Source organism: Monodon monoceros, unplaced genomic scaffold (genome assembly GCF_005190385.1).
Source record: "Monodon monoceros isolate NGI ecotype Baffin Bay Population unplaced genomic scaffold, NGI_Narwhal_1 Super_Scaffold_13, whole genome shotgun sequence".
In the NCBI taxonomy this organism is placed as follows: domain Eukaryota; kingdom Metazoa; phylum Chordata; class Mammalia; order Artiodactyla; family Monodontidae; genus Monodon; species Monodon monoceros.
The window spans coordinates 34093016-34114540 of NW_021703769.1; the positions used below are offsets into that span (position 1 = coordinate 34093016).

General features: G+C 38.9%; 1 protein-coding gene across 4 annotated transcripts in view; it reads right to left on the reverse strand.

Annotated features, from left to right (window-relative positions):
• Positions 1-8560: 8560 nt before the first annotated feature.
• The window catches only part of HAO1 (hydroxyacid oxidase 1), a 65144-nt gene continuing 52179 nt past the window's right edge, over positions 8561-21525 (reverse strand). Inside the window, exons 5-9 of one of the 4 annotated variants that reach the window (XM_029221802.1) lie at positions 18071-18162; positions 11440-11598; positions 11255-11324; positions 11013-11108; positions 8561-9339 (exon numbers count right to left, since the gene is read on the reverse strand). In XM_029221802.1, the coding sequence (XP_029077635.1) occupies positions 11035-11108; positions 11255-11324; positions 11440-11598; positions 18071-18162 (395 nt within the window). In that variant the 3' untranslated portion in view covers positions 8561-9339; positions 11013-11034. Of the gene's footprint in view, positions 9340-11012; positions 11325-11439; positions 11599-18070; positions 18163-21525 lie in introns of all 4 variants that reach the window. The other 3 variants (XM_029221804.1, XR_003793309.1, XR_003793308.1) reach the window with 3 other exon arrangements.

Consider the following 21525-nt stretch of genomic DNA (forward strand, 5'->3'; position numbering starts at 1 on the left):
CACTCTCCACATGAAACTGGTAAAATTTTTAAAGACTAGTGTATTGTTTTAGTAACCGATGTGTTAATATGTGATAGCTGGTGACAAACGTAATTATTCATTACTGAGCTGCTTCAGTAGTGCAGACAAGGGCTGATTATGAGCATTTTCCAACAGGGTCTGATATTTCTCAGTTTCATTCTTAACCCTTTGTTTGGTGGAAGCAAAACTATAAATGAATCTAGACTAGGAAATCACCTTGGCTTTTACACCGGATTGGAATACTTAGAATACCTAATTTATGTTTTGTTTCTGAATGAGTGTCAAAGACTCCAAAAGGTCAGCAGTCCATGAAATAAACTGAAATGGACAGGAAAAGATGGATTCTTGCAAGATGTGAGTCTTATCTATCATCTCTCATTTCCTTCTATTGGGAAAGGTAAAAAATTTGGAGGACCACATGAACCTTCATCATCAGGAAGTTTTGGATAAGCAACAAAAATGGAAAATTTTATAAAAGTTATTACAGATGAAAAATTTTAATTAAGTTATCATACATCTTTTCAAATTAACTTTTTTTTAACTTACCTGAAGCCTTTGAAGAACTTTGGAAGTACAAGTGTTAGCAGAGAGGGTATTTAGTAGAGGGGGAAGAGCTTTTCTTTCTTGAACTCCTGGGAGGAGGCCTCTCAGATGGAGAGGCAATATGGGCATTAACCTCCTGTGCCCTCTTAACCACTCCCTTCCTGAGAAAGATCCAACAACTGTGGGGAGTGTCTTGCTTTCCAAAGACCTTTCTTTCTATGTTTATTTGCTTGCCCTTGCATCATTTTCTCCATCATTTGCCTGCCCAATAAAGGATGAGCAAGAAATGGCAAAAGAGTTGAAAGGCAGTCAAATCATCTGGATAAATTGTTAACAGACCTGGAATAAGATTAGCCAAGAAGCATTTAGCTAAAATAAGGTTTGGGGGGAAATATGTGGATTTCATTTAGATTGTGTTTACATGACAACAAAGCATCTGGTCAAGTTAGTGGAAAGTAGGCAAATTGTTTATGCAGTTGTGTAGACAAAACCACCAGTTGATCCAATAATTGCATTTTCAAATTTATGGATTATGCCTTTCATATACACTGCCATGCCCATAATCATGAATATCTAAGAATTGCATAAATTATTTTTTTTCTTTTTTGGGGTAGATTAACAGTTTACTAAAATCTCAATCTTCAAATATTTTTGTTGGCTTGTTTTATTGTTGCATTTTTTTTCGTAGCTATGTGATTGGGAGTGTTGGAAACAGTGAATTTTAACTTTATTCAGTTAGTTTATTGAAGAATTATTTAACAGAGTTTCCTTCTGACTACTTTTTAGTGGATTCTTTTTTAAAAATCACTACTTAAGACAGAAATGTTCATGTCATAACACATATTATATTAAATTACTGTTATTCATAAATTCTCCAAAAATTTGGAGTTATATTGCTCATTAATATTTCAACTAGGGGCTTCCCTGGTGGCGCAGTGGTTGAGAGTCCGCCTGCCGATGCAGGGGACACGGGGTCATGCCCCGGTCCGGGAAGATCCCACATGCCGCAGAGCGGCTGGGCCCGTGAGCCATGGCCGCTGAGCCTGCGCGTCCGGAGCCTGTGCTCCGCAGCGGGAGAGGCCACAACAGTGAGAGGCCCGCATACTGAGAAAAAAAAAAAAATTCAACTGGATAGCATGGTTATAACAACTAATATTCAAACTAAAAATATATTCTTGACTAGGGCAAAACTATTGTCTACTATTACTCAGAAACTTTTTAAAAATCTGAGAGGTGTGTTCATTAATATTAAAACCAGATAATATGATATCAACAATAAAGGAAAATCTCAACCAAAAGTGTGTTCTTGACTTGGGCAATGCTACATGTTCATTTGGTAAAGAAATCTGTGCTCCTGGATCAAAGAAATGCCAAAGTTCCTTAGAGAAAGGCTCCTTATTGGTGCCAGTTGGCTATTTAGGATACAGGATTTTATCTACTCAAAAGGACATTATTTCACTCTGTCTAACGAACTTTGCTCATTATTTTCAGATTTCCAAGATGTCAGTCATTGCACTACATGCCAAATATTTTTATTACAAGTATTTATATAATAGCTTACGCATACATCATTTCTTAGTTTAAAAGAGCATCACTACTCATTAGTACATACTACTAAATAGTGTTATGACTATTCCACCTAAAGGATGAAAATTTATGTTCAAGATTATTTTCTCACGATGTTGTGTTCAGTCCATGGCTAGTCTGAGCCATGAACTCAAGACTTCAGACAAAATTTCTGGGATCTTCCCAGTAAATCATAAATGAAAAGATTAACAAGAAACACAAACAAAAACCAAAGCTGCTTTAGATCAATATAGTATTTTCTTCCAAATAATTGTAGACATTATTACATTTATTACTGTAATTGAAGTGCCTACAATACAGATAAGAGCTGCGATAACATTTTATTCTTTAAATTGGACTACATTGAAAAGACTTTATGTCACTTGCCCAGGGTAACCATGTAGCAAGGTTGGTCTTGAGTCTATTAAATAAAGTTTCTTCTCGGCCTAAGATTGTTCTGCATGTCTACATCTGGGTTACCCAGGACTATACCAAGTGGCCACATGCAACTACTTAAACTTAGAGTAATTAGAATTAAATGAAGTTAAGCATTCAATACTGGGCACATTTCAATGCCCAATAGCCATATGTAAGTAGTGGCTACTATATCAGATGGCACAGAAATACAATATTTTCATCATCACAAAACATTCATGGGGTAGTGCTGGTCTAGATAATAAGAATCTTTAAATGTTTGTTTTAACAGAACAAATGTACCAAAATTCATAATAACCACTGATGTTACTATCGTTATAACATTGTTAGTAAGGCTAACATAGAAAATAGAGGACAATGTTAATAATATATAATAATTCATATGAGACATATACTAGTTAAGTTGGGACTTTTTTCCTATTTAAATTAAAATTAAAGCAATGTGCTAAGCATAGTCTTGTTTTTAAATTGTGAGTCATGGGGCATGTAGCATTACCTCAGCTGAAGGTGTTGAAATTCAGAGATAAAGAAATCATTTTTCAGGCATCAGGTTTTTGTATTTGTTTTTGTTTTTTTGGTGGGTGGTGTTAGCAAGAGGAGGAAAGCACGCCAGTCTGGATTTTGCCAGATGCCAGATGGCAATGCAAAATGTCTGACAAAGGCAAGTGTGACCCCAAAGTATTATACTCATCTCAGCTACCATTCAAATATAAACACATCAGGCCAATTTTCAAACATGCAGAAACTCAAGGAATACAGTTAATTTTGAAAATATAATTTACCAATGAAATCGAAGTTAAGAACCAAGGAATAGAGAAGCTCTGAAGACTATTGTAAGTACTAAACCTATTTCAATGAAAACTAATAGTAAACAATTTTGGAAATTATTGTTACAGAGGAGGATGCTTTATACTTTGATAGTAGACAAATATTAAGAAAATTGGGAGAGAAAGGGAGAAAAAAGAAAAGAGACTAGGTGTAAGGGCTAATTTCTTCATTTTTTATAGTGATGAGTTAATTGATACTGTCTGAAATTGAAATATGTATATGCCAGAAATAACAAATTACTCCAACCTCTTAAGTTTTAAATAATTTTCAAAATGCAATGAACAAAAACTTATATGCTATATTTCTTTTTGGATGATCATTTACCTTAATTTTAAGAATTCCTTCAATTTCTCTTTCCCTTCTACTAAATTCAAGTAACACTAAATTGAATATTTTACTTAAATGTAACATTTATTGTGTAGTTCTATTTCAGCAAAGCCATTTCTATCTATGTATCCAGCTGCTATTTATTATATATATATATAGCAATGTCTGAAATGGTATTCATCTAATATAAATAATAATTATCTCTATGTGGTAAAATATGTGATTTTTTTTTACTCTGTTGAATTGCTTGAAATACTTAACATTTTCACAAAAAGTCAAAGTTTTGAAATAAGTAATATAAAAACAAAATACGTATTTGAACTTATCTCTCCTGATGATAATTATTATGAATAAGACTTTGAATCTCAACTTATAATTCACGATACATTCTCACATATTTCACCATGCTGTGTTCTCATTTCATGGCTGAGAATCTGAGGGTGCTAAGGTCAAATAATGTTTCACATGGCTAGTTACTCAGATCTTCAGGATCCTAACCCAGTGCTTTGGGGTGGGTTGGCTTTCAACTTCATTTAGTGAAGTTGGTAATAAAACTTTAATATATAATGAAAAGCATATTGCTATAAACTAGTCCATCAATAAGAAGATCCCCATACTGTTAGACTCAGGAGTTTGACTATAATGGAAAACAAATCAGCTTTAAAGATAGATGATCTAACCAGAGGACACAGGTAGGAAACTAAGCCAGAGTCTTTTCCCCAATGAGGCTGAATCAAATGAACAAACAAAATCAAATTTATTGCTCCCTTGTATTGACATTATTCAGGATAACACAATTCTTGGTTTTCAGAAGATCCTGGAAAATTTTCAGTTGAACCTATGCTCATTATCTAAAATGATATTCAGGAAAATATCAGTAGAAAAACAAACAGATAACTGGATAAAAATAAGCTTTCTTATTTCCCCCAAACAACTATTAGTGAGGAAATAAGATACTGATTGCTCAAGTTAGATTTGGATAAGGACAGGAAATTACATCTTTTTAAATAGATAAGATTTCCCATCACACAAACATATAATAATACCCTTCTGTCATTTGTGTTAACATTTATATTACCTAAAATAAACTCTCAACCTGATGTTCTACTATAACTGGCATGTGACAGAGCACACACTGAAGACAATATAAGTTCAGAAAGCATCCTCTATCTTTATGTTATAAGAAAACTTCAGTCTTTCCTAAACAGACAAACTTTATTTTGTTGCTATGCAATGGACATGCAGTACAGTTCATCAGACAATAAATAAATTACGGATTTTACAACGAAAGATCTTTTCTCCTTATTTGAGAACAAGCCACCACTTCCTTTCATGCTATACTAATCCACCACAGCCCTCTAAAGCTGTTTCACAAATGTTAATGTTTTGGCAAGATAAACGAATGAATAACACAGCAATGACATAGATGCAGTTTTCAAACTGCAGGATAAGAAGCATCCATACTACTTGATTTATTCCTACAGGCCTGGGATTCTGGGCTCCCCAAGCCTGGTGGAGACAAGGAAGTTTATTTCACACCCACGTTCTTCCACATAGCAGAATATAAGCAAGCTTAAACAAAAGAGATTCTGATTAATTCTGTTAGCAGGCACCCATTACTGCTACATATCTCAGTCATGATTCTGTGTAGGGGCATAAGAGTGATTTTAGCCATGAGGGAAAGATCTGTGAGGCCAAGATGTTACAAGAGTTGAGAACTCGTGCCTCATGCGCCATGCCCATGTTTAATATGACCCGCTCCATGTTTAGATTGTTAAATATTTGCCAGCCTTAAAATCTTCACATAACAATGTTGATGTCTAGCTTTTCTTGAAAAATCAGAAAATAACACTGAACTTGCATTTTCGCTAAAATCAGTGGGAATCAGCTTCCAGCAGAAAAAACAACCCAAACATGTAACAATAGGAGAATGAATCAATAAATTGTGGCATGTTCATGCATTGAATAAACAGAACTAATTACCGATATACTCAACAACATGAATGGACTTCACATACAAAACAAAAACAGTAGTACATATTGTATGATCCCACATATGAAGTTCAAGAACAGCCAGAACTAACCAATGGGGATGGAAGTTAACATAAGTTTATTTCTGGTAGAGGGGGTCGTTTGGGGATGATGGAGAAGCTCCAAATCTTGATCTGGGTGCTGATGGTCACATGAGTGTATGCATAAAATGTTTACACCTCTGACAAATTTGAACACTTAACACACATCAATGTAAGTACTTTGTGCCTCTATAAGAAATAAATTTCAACAAGAAGAATCAATTGGCTGAAGAAAAGGTGGCCTTTTTAGGTGGGGTGTCATCCATATGCAACAGCTGGCTCATTACATGATCTGCTTGGCAAATAGGAATTGATGCTTCTTGCTCTAGACGAGACCGGTGGTTCTCAAAGTGTGTGTCTACAAGAGTGGTATCAGCCTCACCTGGGAGCATGTTAGAAATGCAGATTCACAGGCCACACCCCAGACCTGCTGAATCAGAATCTATGAGTGTGGCCCCAGCAATCTGTTTTAACAAGCCCTCCAGGTGATTATAATACACTCTCCAGCTTGAGAAGCACTTCTTTAGGGCACCATATACATTAAACACACAAGAAAAGTAGACTTGGCCTATATTAAACTATCTGTTCTCTATTATCCCCTCCCTCAACATATTTTAAGAAACTCAGGAACAGAAAAATCAGTTGTCTTCCTCAAAGAACTTCTCTCAAGTTCAAGTGAGAAAATACCCAGCAAGGGATGTGCAACAAACACACCCCCCTTTTTGTCTCAGACGTCAGACAGATTTGGTTTTAACGTTGTTACAACTGGACTGGAGACACTCTCAAAACAATGTAAAAACAGCTTTATATCTTCCTGATTATGGAAACAACACACATCATGAAGCATTTAGTTGTATTATGACTCTGAAGAAAAAATGGATATCTACGTTCAAGGAGGTAGTGTGGATCTGGGGGTCATAAAAGTGTTTAGAAATTCACAAATTAAGACCATTCAGGGGCTTCCCTGGGGGCACAGTGGTTGAGAATCCGCCTGCCAATGCAGGGGACACGGGTTCGAGCCCTGGTCTGGGAAGATCACACATGCCACGGAGCAGTTGGGCGTGTGAGCCACAATTACTGAGCCTGCGCATCTGGAGCCTGTGCTCCGCAACAAGAGGCCGCGATAGTGAGAGACGCACGCACCGTGATGAAGAGTGGCCCCTGCTTGCCACAACTAGAGAAAGCCTTTGCACAGAAACAAAGACCCAACACAGCCATAAATAAATAAATTTAGAAAAAAAAAAAAAAAGACCATTCATCATCATTCTCATAAGACTCACTTAAAATGCCATTGTGAAGATCTCCATTTGCTGAGAAAGCTATCAAGTTTCTAGCAGCCACAAACTATAATGTAGCCAAAGCGGACATTCTTTGCAAACAGCAAAGGCACTTCTGAATCAGTTGGTGGGATCAAAGAAGTGCTTATTATAGACCTATTAACTGATCAATATTAATTGGAAAAGCACAAAACAATTATGTGATATGACAGTCATATTCTTTCTTAGTATTTGGAGAAAAATTTAATTTCTTTTTATCAGATAAAATGATTCTTTTTTTAACTTTTTTAAAATTTATTTTTAAATTTATTTTTAAATTTTTTATTGTATTTTATTTTTTATATTTTTGACCGTGCCATGCAGCATGTGGAATCTTAGTTCCCCAACCAGGGATCAAACCCATGGCCCCTGCAGTGAAAGCATGGAATCTTAACCACTGGACCACCAGGGAAGTTGCTAAATGATTCTTCTTTATCAGACCTAGATATAAGTTCAAAAAGAAAGATATATGTTTGTGTCCATCATAGTATTTACAAATATCTTAGCATTTAAAGGAAAAGAGAGAAGGAGGGAAGAAAGGAGAAAGAGACAGACACAGAGAGAGAGACAAAGAGAGAGATCTGAGAATGATCAAACAGTATAATAAAACAAGAAGACATAATATCATGGTCATATTTCAAGGTAGTGATTCCCTCAATTGTTTCATTCAGTACTTCACACTAAATGAACAACCAGAGAGATGGTGAAAAGACAATTTCAGACTCACCTTGGTTACCAAGTTTACCTATAATCTGTCAAATACCTGGTTGGGGAATAAATGTAAAAGTCACGTGACAAGGACTTCCTGGACAGTTCGCCAATACAGTCACACAGGACTCCAGGCTCCAAAGGGGGCCTCAAGCATAAGTTTAGTGTTCTGTTGTTGGCTTGAAATTCTTAATAATCTTATCTTTAAGTTTGTGTTTTATAATAAAGGATGATGGGACCATGGAACACGTGCTGGGGCCTGGGAGTCTAGAATCACACATTATCCCCACCCCCCACCCCCTCCACCCTACCACCCTGCCACCACCTCCCCACATTTCCTGAACGAGCCCTTGGCTGCTGGCTGAACCACCGGCCCAGTGGCAGTGCTGCCATCCACCCCCAGCAGGAGTTGGGACAGATCACAGGGTGGTGTTCAGGCACCGGTGAGGATCCCTGTGCCCAAGGAAACATGACATTAAATAGCAAAGAAAAGAGACCTTGACAGGTTAAGAGAAAAACCTTGAAAGAAAGGAAAAGGACTTTTTCCTGCTTTTTTGAACAGGGGGCCCACATCTTCACTTGGCATGGCCCTCACAAAGCATGTAGCTGGCCCGGCATGTGACTGTGAGTGGAAAGAAGCAAATGAGTAAAGAAGAGGAACTAGGAGGTATAAGAGAATGAATGGGTATGCACAGGGAACAGAGAGGTAGTTCGGGCTCAGAGATTAAAATAGTTGAATTCCACAGTTACAAATTGACCCGATATCTTCTTTTCAAAAAATGCTTTATTTCTCTCTGAATAAGAAGCAATCTATATCATAAAATACTCAGATATATTCTGATACTAAAGCTGTGAATGGAAATCTACATTCAAAGAAGTAGAATAGCCCAGGGTGTTAAAAAGTATCTAGAAAAACCACAAATTACCACCAACTTATCCTAATTCTCTCAAGTGCTATCTCCTTAGTGTTGTGAATTCAAATCTCCTGTTTCTCCAGGCACATCCAGCCTTCTGAACCTGCGCTTAGATTTTAAGAACACAGTTTTAGGGATATCCACACACAATGCAGATTAATAAACAGGGAGATCATTATCTTTTTACCTCTGCACTAGCTACGTCCAATTTCACCCAAGGATATCTTTTGTTTTCTAGCAGGTGAGGCTGCCAGGGGATGACGTTGTCTAAATCCATTTTCAATGTTTTCTTTTTAACAGTTAATATATTTCCAGGATGCAAGTCCATTTCTTTCTAAAAGGTTCCTAGGACACTCATTGAAAAGTCAAAAGCAATGAACTTAAAATAGCAAGGGATTGCTATTTTGTTGGAGAAGAACGACACCCTTTGTATCGAAGTGGGGAATTACAGACTGTGGTCACCCTCTGCACAGTGTCTCTTTGTCAAGTAATACACGCCAAAAAAAAAATAATACAGATGGGAAAATATTGTGCACTGTCAGATCTTGGAAACGGCCAAAAGATTTTTCCTCACCAATGTCTTGTCGATGACTTTCACATTCTGGCACCCTGAAAAAATAATGCATACATTTAATATGAAATGAATGCAATAATAATCAGGCAGGTAATCGTTTTCCCAAGGAATGTAAAACTTGACAAATGTAAGGTTTATGATTCAAGGTAAGCTTGCCAAATCTTATGTGGCATGAGACCATTTTTATTACCTAAACAGTCCTTAACACAAAATGACTGGCACATATTTTTATTAACACAAAGAGTATATTCTTTTCTGCCACATTTAATAGAGAGTCAGTGGCTGAAAGCTCTCTTTTAGGATATGTCTGTAGCAAATTAAAATGCAGAGTGAGGATTCAGAGAATGGCATTCTTCTCACTGATGCTGTGTCCACACAGCCTCAGCTCAGGAGTGTGTAGACCACTGATCTCCAGAATTCTATCTGTGGGGACAATCTGAGTGACACGAATCACAGAAAAGGAAGCCCTCATTACTTTCAAAAGTGGAGGAGGTGATAATTGACTCAAGGTGATTCTTTGCATCTAGAGGTCCATTCTGAGTCAAATTCAGTCACTAGGAATAATGGTGATTATTTACTTGTTCGTTCCTTCAGCAAATACTTATATTTACGTGCTATGCACGGCTCTAGACACTGGGGATACTGCAGTAAAGATAACAAAGATCCCTGCCTCAGGGTTCTTACTTCCAGAGAGGAAACAGAAAATACATAATGCATGTAATTAAAAAATTAATTATGTGATAGATTACCTATAGAAGGTGTTAGGTGTTATGGAAAAATAATGAAATAGTAACAGGGAAAAAAACTGGAAGTTGAGTGGGTGGAGGACAAATTGCCATTTTAAATATGGTGGTCTGGATGGGACACTGTGAGAAAGTAGGATGTAAATGAGACTTGAAGGACATGGGAGAGTTAGCCACGTAGATATCTGGGGAAAGAGCATCCAGGTAGGAGGCGCGGCCAAGGCCAAAGCCCTAAGGCTGAAATATGTCTGACATGGTCAAGGATAATCAAGGAGGCAAATGTGGCCTGGGTGGAATAAGCAAGAGTGAGAGTGGGAGGAGCTGAAGTCAGAGAGGTGACAGAGGTCAACCACGTAAGACCTCGTAGACCATCGTAAAGACTTCAGCATTTACTCTGAATAAATTGAGAGCCATTGGAGGGTTCTGATCAGAAGAGTGATATGACCTGAGTTCATGTTTAAAAGAATAGCCCTGATGCTGTGATCAGAATAGACTGGGACAGGGATGGAAGCAACGATAGACAGGCTGACCCGAAATTCCCTAGGAAAGAGAGACAACGATGGGAAGGATACACAGGAAGACCATCACAATATCCAAGATGAAGAAAGATCATGAAGGCTCCAGACAGGCTGGTGGCAGAGGAGGTGGTGAGTAGGTCTCTTTTACAGAAAGCACCTCTGTGGATGTGCGGGTATGAGAGACAAAAGGAGTCAAGAGTGACTTAAGATTTTTGATCTGAGCAACTGAGATAATAGTATTAACATGAACTGAGACTGGAGAGTTGGAAGGTAGAGCAGGTTTAAAGGGGAAAGTTGGCAGTTTAGTTTTGGACAGGTAGACTTTGAGATGCCCCTTAGACATCCAGATGGAGCTGTTGACTAGCCAGTTAGATTTCTCATTCATGTGTTAAGAGAGGAGGAAGGGTTCAATGTAGTGTTCACCCTTAAGGTACTAATAAGACTCACCAAAATATCCCTGAGAAGACTGTCAAAGGCTAAGTGACCACTCCAGACAGCACACACTGTGGAGTTCCTCCGTCCAGAGAGCACTCTGCACTACAGCTGTGAGTATGCAGCCAACGTTAAATTGAATTACACTCCAAATGATTCCATCCTCTTCCCCTTCAAATTCACTTCTCTCCACCAAGGAGCCTGGCCCAAAGACACCCAGAAGAAAAGAAGTTGTAAATGAGAGTACCAAGTCTTACCACTCAGAGCCATGGCCAACCAGAATTCTTCCTTCAGTATCTCAAGGACATCCTGAACGCCTTTCTCTCCCTAAGCAAATAGAAGACACAGATCTTTTGAGTAAGTCAGTCTGAATGGTTTCACAGATTTATTTCACAGTTGAGTCATCCTGTTTTATATATTTATTGCTTTGTCCTCTCATTACCTGCAGAGCCAAGCCCCAAATGATCGGTCTCCCCACAAACACAGCCTTGGCTCCCAGGGCCAGAGCTTTCAGAATATCGGTCCCCTTCCGTACACCCCCATCCAGGAAGACTTCCACCTTCCCTTCCACAGCCTCCACAATTTCTGGCAGGACGTCAATCTGTGGAGACAAGAGGTCAGTAAAGTGATACTATGCATGCTGAATTGTTCTCCAATTCAACTTCCTCAGGCCACCAACCATCTGACAGGGCTTAGAGTGAAAGAGGCTAGGTTTAGAATCAACAGTAAAGCTATTCCCTCCTAAAATAAAAGAGGTGCAAATGCTAGTAACAAAAAACCAACTAAATTTGGAACTGAGTGACTTATTTTTCTATCAAAATCCAAGGGTTTTATTCTATTCCTGATATTCAAATTCAAATATCATGATCCAAAAAATATATAAACACAATTTAAAAGCACGTAATGATCTTAAAAGACACAGAGCTGTTTTTTCGTTAAACACATAAATATAAATGAATTATCTTGCTCATATAAATTATTCTGAACATTATTTACTCATTGAAAAATGAGTTGTTAAAATTCGTACTCAGGTTGTGGTAGAAGAAATGGTATATAAAAATGCAAACACCACCAGTCACAGAAAATCTTAGCCTCTGATTTTCCCATCCAAAATACGGGAATATGTACAATAATGTAGCAAATATATATAATAATATAGCAAACATCCAGCTGTACATTAGAGAATTCTCCCTGATAACATTTTTCTTGCCTTTAAGGAAAATGACCACATGAACCTTGAAGATCCTCATCTTGATTGGCAATTGATGATAGGCTTATATCAGCACTAGAGAATATAAGATCCTCATTGAGGTCGATCTGGTAGATTGCACTATTGTTCTTAATTCTTCACACCACTCTGAACCCACTTTTTCCAAGACCACTTGGCAGTGTTTCGTACTAAAAGAAACAGAGTGCACTTGCCACTACTCGACAGTGGCCTTAGCCTTGCAGCCTACTTTGGCCAATGACACTTGAGCAGAGGTGGCAGAGTGCCGTTTCTGGGCATAGGCCTTAAGAGACCTCATGCATTTCAATTTTCTCCTGCACCTTGCATGGGAGGAGAATCCCCCAGGCAGTGCTTTCCCTTTAGTTAGACCCAGAGAAAATATTCAGCCAGCAGAGCTGCCCCATCCAAGCCCAGCTGGACCTGAAATTTGGAGCACAGCCATCTAACCAGTACCAAATCTAGATCGGCAGATCCCCAGTTGACACAAAGATTCATGGGAATAAAGACTCTGTTGATTTAAATCACTGAGTTTGTAATCTTTTGTTTTCTAGCTCATAAAGTTGGCTAATAGCCAACATTTTTAATAGCTAGTAACTGATACAATTGGCTACTTTGATGTGAATCTTTGCACTTGAGGGTGGAAACAATCCTCAAGGTGACCTGTAGGTCAAAATCTGTAGAAATTATCCACTTTCATCCCCAAGTATTTAAATATAAAATTAAGTCCATACTTTCAAGTGCAGTTTTTCTAGAAATAATTGTGCTGAAATCACTCAAAAGCTTTCCCACTTCTCCCCTAAAATTTTAGAGGCTCAACTTAAAGAGAGTTTTGTGTAAAATGTTGAAGACCAAACCTGACTACAGATTTGGAGGAAGTGAAGGCAACAGTTGGAACAGGGCCCCTAAAACGTTTGGCAGGTAGTGTGATTTTCCCCTTTTCCTTTTGGCTTTTCTGCCTGGCCAAACATGCTTTGGATCCATTTACATATGTCCCTTTACCTATACATAGTCCTCTTTTTACAGTCAGGCAAGTTACATCAACATATAAATGCTACAATTTCCAAGTGATGATGCAAGCTATAATTAAGCATATTTCCCCATTTGAAACCAAAACCAAAGAAAAATATTAGCTAGCTTGGGTTCAATACACATTTTCACAGTCACGCAAATCAAGTCTGTTTAGGATATTTCCAATGCCCAAACTAGTCTAAAAAATAAACTAATAAGGATACTTAAAATGTGAATCCTGGGTTATAAAATGAAGTCCAGATTGGTGTTTCCTGTGTCCTTGGACAAGGATGTTCTATCCATAGCTGAGCATTTCTATCCTCCCTTTCTTCTTTCTGGAGCTGCAGTTTTACTGTGTATATATTATGCAGAATAATTCTGATAGAGCAGATTAAATAAGTAAATGTAGTAGAAAAATCCAGTATTTTATGACTGTTCTGTTTCCCTTTTTTTCAGCTTGCTACACATCTAAGAGACGATTCATTTCAGCTTTTCTTTCCTTAAAGGTTCTTTAGACAACTAATTTCAGGCTTATCTCCAACAGAGTTAATCTAGAGGAAAATACGGTAAGATTCCAATGTACTACTACTCACTCATCCATCCATTCATTGATTTTTTTTAACATCTTTATTGGAGTATAATTGCTTTACAATGGTGTATTATTTTCTGCTTTATAATGAAGTGAATCAGCTATACATATACATATATCTCATTCATTGATTTATCAAACACTTTATTGATTACCTGGCAGATTCCAGGCATTATGCCAGGCAGTTTAAGGAATCCAAAATGAATCCCACAGGGATCTGACTCCCAAAGAGCCCCCCTCTTTCCTGTTCCTGCTCAAGGTACACACTTCCAGGTCCTCCCTGTCCCACAAAACTTCCACTCACAGGGGGCTTCCATCTTTCTACCTTCTTATAGCATCTAGTCCTATACTCTTGATTTCCAAACCAAAGCAGTTGAGCACAAACAAAAGCAGATAAAGCCAGAGGTGCTTTAGTTAACAGTGAAGGAGACAGATTCCAGGCCATTGCCCACAAGTCCTCCTCTGACTCTCTACCCATCATGCTTCACCAGGCAGCCCTGCCTGGGGGTGGGGGGGTGAGTTCTACTAAGCATGTTTAGAAAATCACTGGTCCATATAGGTCTGGCAATTGTTTGCAACTGTAAAAATGACTGCAACTATTTCCTTCCCTATCTCCATTTCCTTGCAACGTGACATTTCCGCTCCTCCCATCATGAGGGAGAAATGGGGCCAGAAGAGTCTATTTCCTCCCCCCTTGACTTGCTTTCACCAATAGAACAAGAGAGAAGTGACAGTGTGCCTGTTCTAAGCCTAGAGCTCAAGAGGCTTTGCATATTTCCACTTGCTCTCTAGGAAACCAGGCCACCTAATGTGCTAGATGTGAGACGATGCAGAGTCATCCCTGCTGATGTCATCCTACACTAGTCTGCCCTAGTAGATCCAGCAATGGACCACATAAGCATATGAGTGAGCCCAGCCAGGACCAGAAAAACCTCCCAGTGGATATCAGCTCAAATTGCCAACACACAAAGTCGTGACATGAATAAATGGCTGTTGGATTTTAGCCAGTAAATTTCAGAGTGGTTTGTTACACAGCAAAAGCTAACTGATATATCAAGTGTCTCTCAAAGGTAGAATTTCATGAATCCCTTTCAGAAGGAAAAATGAAAGATCTCATAGAATATGCCCAAGGACTCAACTTTAGAAACACTGATTTAACAACCCAAAGTTTATTTTCTGAAAAGGTTTTACAGTTGAGAATTTTCACTAGAAAAGAATGTCATATTTTTAAGTTTAAGGTATTTTGGGTCCAGTTAGCATCAAAACAAAAATGAAAAAAGAATTCTCCTAGGGTTCAAAGACTCCAGAGAATCTGTCTTTAAACCCCAGTTTGAGATGTTCCAGTACTGTGGATTTTGGAAATTGATTTGCTTCTGCCATATCATTCTCTAATTACTCCAAGACAAGTCTTGGCCACATTATTACCTTCAGAGTAAGGATCTTAACATGAACTTATTTTTAAACTCTTTGCTGTAGCAGGGGTCTGGCAGTGGTTCTTGGTAGCGTTGCATTAAGATGGACTTAAGTCAAACTCCTGTTCTAGGACTCTTAGTGATAAGTATTTCTCCATACAAAGAAACTCTGTGATTTATAGAAATGTAGAAATCATATAATCCAGATGTTCTATTTTTGCAACCAACACAACGTTATGAAGAGGCTCAGGCTGAAAAGTTTGAGCAACTTGCTCACCCAGCTCTCACCCCTCAGAGGAGGCAAGACAAGGACTTGAACCCAAAACTCTGGGTTCATTTCAATGCTCTGCCAGTGAAATCATGTTGCCTCTTTGGCTCTGAATTATGATGTCACAGAATGTGCAGGAGAGCAAGTCCTTCTGTGTATCTACTGAAAAGTTCTACACCACAGCATCCTCCAAGCCTTTTGCCACACACCTCAAAACCACCACACTGAGAGAAAAACACCTTCACTATAAACTCAATACTGTTTCACATTCTTCTCATTGTCATGCACCTTAAATTTGCTCTAAAGTAGGAGGCAAAACTCAAGCAAGCATCTCCTCTCATGCACACATCATGCAAAGGGGAGGGTAATTGTTTTTCTTAAAATAGTCTCTGAGACCACAACTCAAAAAACTCTTTTAGATAAGTTTCCATATCCCCTCAGCCAGAAGGAAATAAATCACACCATTTAGATATTTTTCCCTTAAAATCTAGTTAGATTTGATTTCAGTAGATTTAAATTTTATTTTTAGAAAACAAACTGAATTTGGCCTGCACACTAAGTCTACATCTTCACACAAAAGAGAGTCATAAATCAGCGGAAAAGCCTTGAACTGTGACCATCTTCTCCCTGCCCAAAGGAGCTCTTCACCCTCCACTGCAGGCAATGTTTAATATCACCTAAAAAGATGGGTCTTTATAAGTAATGCTGAATTGGAAAGAGCTGACAACTTCCAATTTTATGATTTTAATTATTGACTGCGTGCAAAGACTTGATTCATTCCTATCATTAGCCCATTAGTGCTTCACGAAAAAGTCTGAGTGCAAATGCGTATACCCAATAGCCCCCATCATCATTCAATCTGCCCTAACCTACACAGCATCCATGGCTTTAGCTAAATCAGCCTGCTAGTTTAATGCAACAGTAATCCACTACTACTTTACTAAATTATTTGAATAAATTCAAATATTCATCCCAATTAAAGCCATCCCCTATTAACTATGACTAAATTGTTCTGACAAAAGGGGGAAATGCATATGATGATCCAGCTCAGAAATGATGACCTAGGAAGTCCATCCACATTATTTTGTAGATACATATTTATTTAAGTTTTGTTACATGATGCTAGCTTACTTTGCCTATGATAGATAATTGAGATTATAGAACACTAAAGTTTAAAGGCACCAAAGAAGTAATCTAATTGATTTTTAAACTTTAAAAGATGAAAAAGCTGAAATTCGGAGGGGCTATTGAGTCCTTCTGCCCCATAGCAGGTCAGGCCCTTCTCTCTTTCCTTGGCTCTCATAATTATGTGGGTCACCTCATTGATCTTCCTGCCCCCTGTAATGCCACAGTCCAATTTGTGATACTCATTGCTGCTAACTCAGGGCTTTGCTATTGCATATTCAATGACATAATATTAAAGGACCTCCTCCCAGACCTCTCCTAGCAGGTGTATTTCCCAGGACTCCCGACTCCCACCAGGTAGTGCAAACAAAATGGATTCCTTGGTATTCCCCAAACACATCTCACTCTTTCCCATTCCACTTTTAGACTCACACTCGTAAAAACAGGGGTCCACATGAGAACAGAGCAGAGGTGAAAGGCAACTGCAATCCCATTGCCTCATCTAAAAGAATCTTGGTCATGTTCCCACAAGTGGACAGCCTGTAAGGGGACCCCACCCCACTCCACCTACAGCTCCTGGCCTCCATTCTAGATCATGGATCCATGAAATCCACCCCTAGATATGTGTCTGCCTCCATGACTTTTGATCCACTTCTGGGCCCACCAATCCTTGATCTTAAAATCAACCCCTGGTTGGACTCCTTGGCTCTTGGCCTTTTTGGAGCTAATTGCTCTCCTTTACAGTTTTAACTCCAACCCAAATCATTCCAGCCAGTTTAGTTTACTTTTATATCTGGATTCTGGACTCTTATTTGCCTAGCACAGTGTGTACAGTGTATACAAAACATAGATTCACATTGGATCTCCTGGGTAGCTGTCAAAAATACTAGTGCCTCTGCCTCCCCTGGTCCTGCAAGATTCTGATGGATGGATCTAGGGTGCAGCCTGGGAATTAGGATTCTTTACAGTTTCCCAGGTGATTCCAATATGCAGCCAAGGTAGTTCACAGCCCCAACAGAGTAGCTTGTTTGCAGCAGACATCTCACCTGGACCACAGGATTTCTACCTCCTTTCCCCACCTGCCCTCACTCTGTAGTTCTTCAACTCCCACCTCCAGGAAACTCATGGCATAATATTTTCTTTCATACTCCAATTTATAATATACTTATTGGTATATTTATGAAAACAGGAATAATCCCTGCCTACTAATGGCTGGGTATTTAACACAGACTTTTATAAGTTTACAAATAAATAGACTGAATAGTGATCTAATTTAGGTAGTTACTTGCCACTAAACTTAAAATCTGAGCTCTTACCTATATTCATACATATTTTACCTTGAGTGTTCACACAAAAATATATACAGAAGGAAAGGCAGTCATAGAGATAGCCAGAAGTGGGATAGAAATGGGAATACCAGTTGAGGCATTTGCCAAAACTCACAGTGGCTGGCACCCCATCGAGCTGTCGACCCCCATGATTTGACACCAAGATCCCGTCCAAACCATGTTTAACTGCCTCCCTGGCATCATCACCTAGAAAGAGCAAGACAACCATTGTATGGAAAAGGCAACTTAATAAAGCTTGAGTTCTGAGGCCAAAGCATCCCAGTCAAAGGGAGCCTGACCTCATACATACGTATCTTGCTTGGAAATTTGAACACAGAAATACACCCAAGGGTTAAATCTGGAATTATAGTGATGGCTTCTTTGGCCAAAAAAGGTTAACACTTAGAACAATTTAATGATAAAATAGAATTATCAATAGATAGAAAATTGACATGCAGTTAAAAATGTATTTATCCTGAAAAGTAAATATTCTTGCTAAGTAATTTTGTTATTAACAAGATCATATTATTTAGCATTTAATATAAATATTCCTCTACAATTTAATAACATAAAAGAACATACAAGTAGCAAGCACTTTCAGTACAACAGGTGATGAACAAGTCTATTTCCAAAACATTCCTTAATATAAAGATATAACTTTAATAATTATTTTAAGTAATAGTGTTCTATAATTAAATGTATTTTTCCCATTGAAATATACAAAAATGTAATATTAAAATTATATGCTACACCTCTAATCATGCTTCAAAATATATTGGTTTCTGAAAATATAATTTTAAATAATAGATTAACATTTTCTTAAATCAGTTTCCAACTTTTTTTATACTTTATATTTTAACTATTATTTTCAATATTCTCCCAATAAAAACCATTTTCTAACAGAATTACAAAAATAACACTGGTTCTCCAATTTAACACTCAAAGATAGTCCAAGGTTGTAGTGAAATCAGATTTTGGAAACTTAAGCAGATAGATACAGAACATTGTATATATTCATAAATTCAGCAATGGAGATCAAAGGCAAACCTGACAAGAATAATAAAAAAAGATTGACAGGAGAATTTATAATTCTGGTTGTTTGAAAGTTTTATGCTAAATCACCATCTTCCAAACTGTGTTTCATGGCATACTGCTTTTTAAACGTTCCCATTTTTCAAAATAATGCTAGAAACACTTTTCTTCTAAAATTATAGGTACATGGAAATGTTAAACCCATGTGGTATAGACTGAATATTTGTGTCCTTAAAAATTCACATGTTCTAGATTGGTCCAAGATAGCAGAGTAGAAGGATGTGCATTCACTCCCCCTTGCGAGAGGACCAGAATCACAACTAACTGCTGAACAATCATCGACAGGAAGACACTGGAACTCACCAAAAAAATACTCCACATACAAGGACAAAGGAGAAGCCACAACAAGATGGTAGGAAGGGTGCAATCACAATAAAATCAAATCCCATAACTTCTGGGTGGTTGACTCACAAACATAAAAACAATTATACCATAGAAGTCCACCCACAGGAGTGAAGGTTCTGAGCCCCACGTCAGGCTTCCCAACCATGGGAGGAGGAATTCCCAGAGAAACAGGCTTTGAAGTTAACTGGGATTTGATGGTAGGACTTTGACAGGTCTGGGGGAAACAGAGACTCCACTCATGGAGGGCACACACAAAGTAGAGTGCACATCAGGACACAGGGGGAAGGAACATTGATCCCACAGGAGACTGAATCAGACCTACCTGCTTGTGTTGGAGGGTCTTCTGTAGAGGCAGGGGGCAGCTGTGGCTCACCACAGGGACATGGACACTGGCAGCAGAAGTACTGGGAAGCACTCCTTGGTGTGAGCCCTCCCAGAGTCCACCATTAGCCCCACCAAAGGGTCTGTAGGCTCCAGTGCTGGGTCATCTCAGACTGAACAACCAACAGGAGGGAACTCAGCCCCACCCATCAGCAGATTAAAGTTGTATTGAGCTCTGCACACAAGAGCAATGCCCAGCTGAACCCACCACCAGTCCCTTCCATCAGGAAGCTGGCACAAGCCACTTAGATAGCTTCATCCACTAGAGATCAGACAGCAGAAGCAAGAAGAACTACAATCCTGCAGCCTGTGGAACAAAAACCACATTCACAGAAAGATAGACAAAATGAAAAGGCAGAGGACTATGTACCACATGAGAGAACAAGATAAAACTCCAGAAAAACAACTAAATGAAGTGGAGATAGACAACCTTCCAGAAAAGAATTGAGAATAATGATAATGAAGGTGATCCAAAACCTTGGAAAAAGAATGGAGGCAAAGATTCAGAAGATGCCAGAAATGCTTAACAAAGACCTAGAAGAATTAAAGAACAAATAAACAGAGATGAACAATACAATAACTGAAATAAAAAATACACTAGAAGGAATCAATAGCAGAATAACTGAAGTAGAAGAACGGATAAGTGGCCTGGAAGACAGAATGGTGGAATTCACTGCCATAGAACAGAATAAAGAAAAAAGAATGAAAAGAAATGAAGACAGCCTAAGAGACCTCTGGGACAGCATTAAACGAACCAACATTCACGTTATACGGGTCCCAGAAGCAGAAGAGAGAGAGAAAGGACCCAAGAAAATATTTGAAGAGATTATAATTGACAACTTCCATAACATGGGAAAGGAAATAGTCACCCAAGTCCAGGAGGTGTAGAGAGTCCCAGGCAGGGTAAACCCAAGGAGAAACACACCGAGACACAAAGTAATCAAATTGACAAAAATTAAAGACAAAGAAAAATTATTAAAAGCAACAAGTGAAAAATGACAAACAAAATACAAGGGAAGAGGCTGAACAGGATGATGGCGGAAGAGTAAGATGCAGAGATCACCTTCCTCCCCACAGATACACAAGAACTACATCTACTTGTGGAACAACTCCTACAGAACACCTACTGAATGCTGGCAGAAGACCTCAGACCTCCCAAAAGGCAAGAAAGTCCCCACGTACCTGGGTAGGGCAAAAGAAAAAAGAATAAACAGAGACAAAAGGATAGGGATGGGACCTGCACCAGTGGGAGGGAGCCGTAAAGGAGGAGAGGTTTCCACACACTAGGAAGCACTTTCGTGGGCAGAGACTGCAGGTGGTGGAGGGGGAAATCTTCGGAGCTGTGGAGGAGAGCACAGCAACAGGGCTGCAGAGGGAAAAGCGGAGAGATTCCCACACAGAGGATCGGTGCCGACCGGCACTCACCATCCCGAGAGGCTTGTTGTCTCACCCGCTGGGGCGGGCGGGGCTGGGAGCTGAGGTTCTGGCTTCGGTCGGAGCGCAGGGAGAAGACTGGGGTTGGCAGCATGAACACAGCCTGCAGGGGATTAGTGCACCACGGGTAGTGGGGAGGGAGTCCGGGGAAAAGTCCTGACCTGCTGAAGAGGCAAGAGACTTTTTCTTCCCTCTTTGTTTCCTGGTGCGCAAGAAGAGGGGATTAAGAGTGCTGCTTAAAGGAGCTCCAGAGACGGGCGCGAGCCGTGGCTAACAGCACAGACCCCAGAGACGGGCATGAGACGCTAAGGCTGCTGC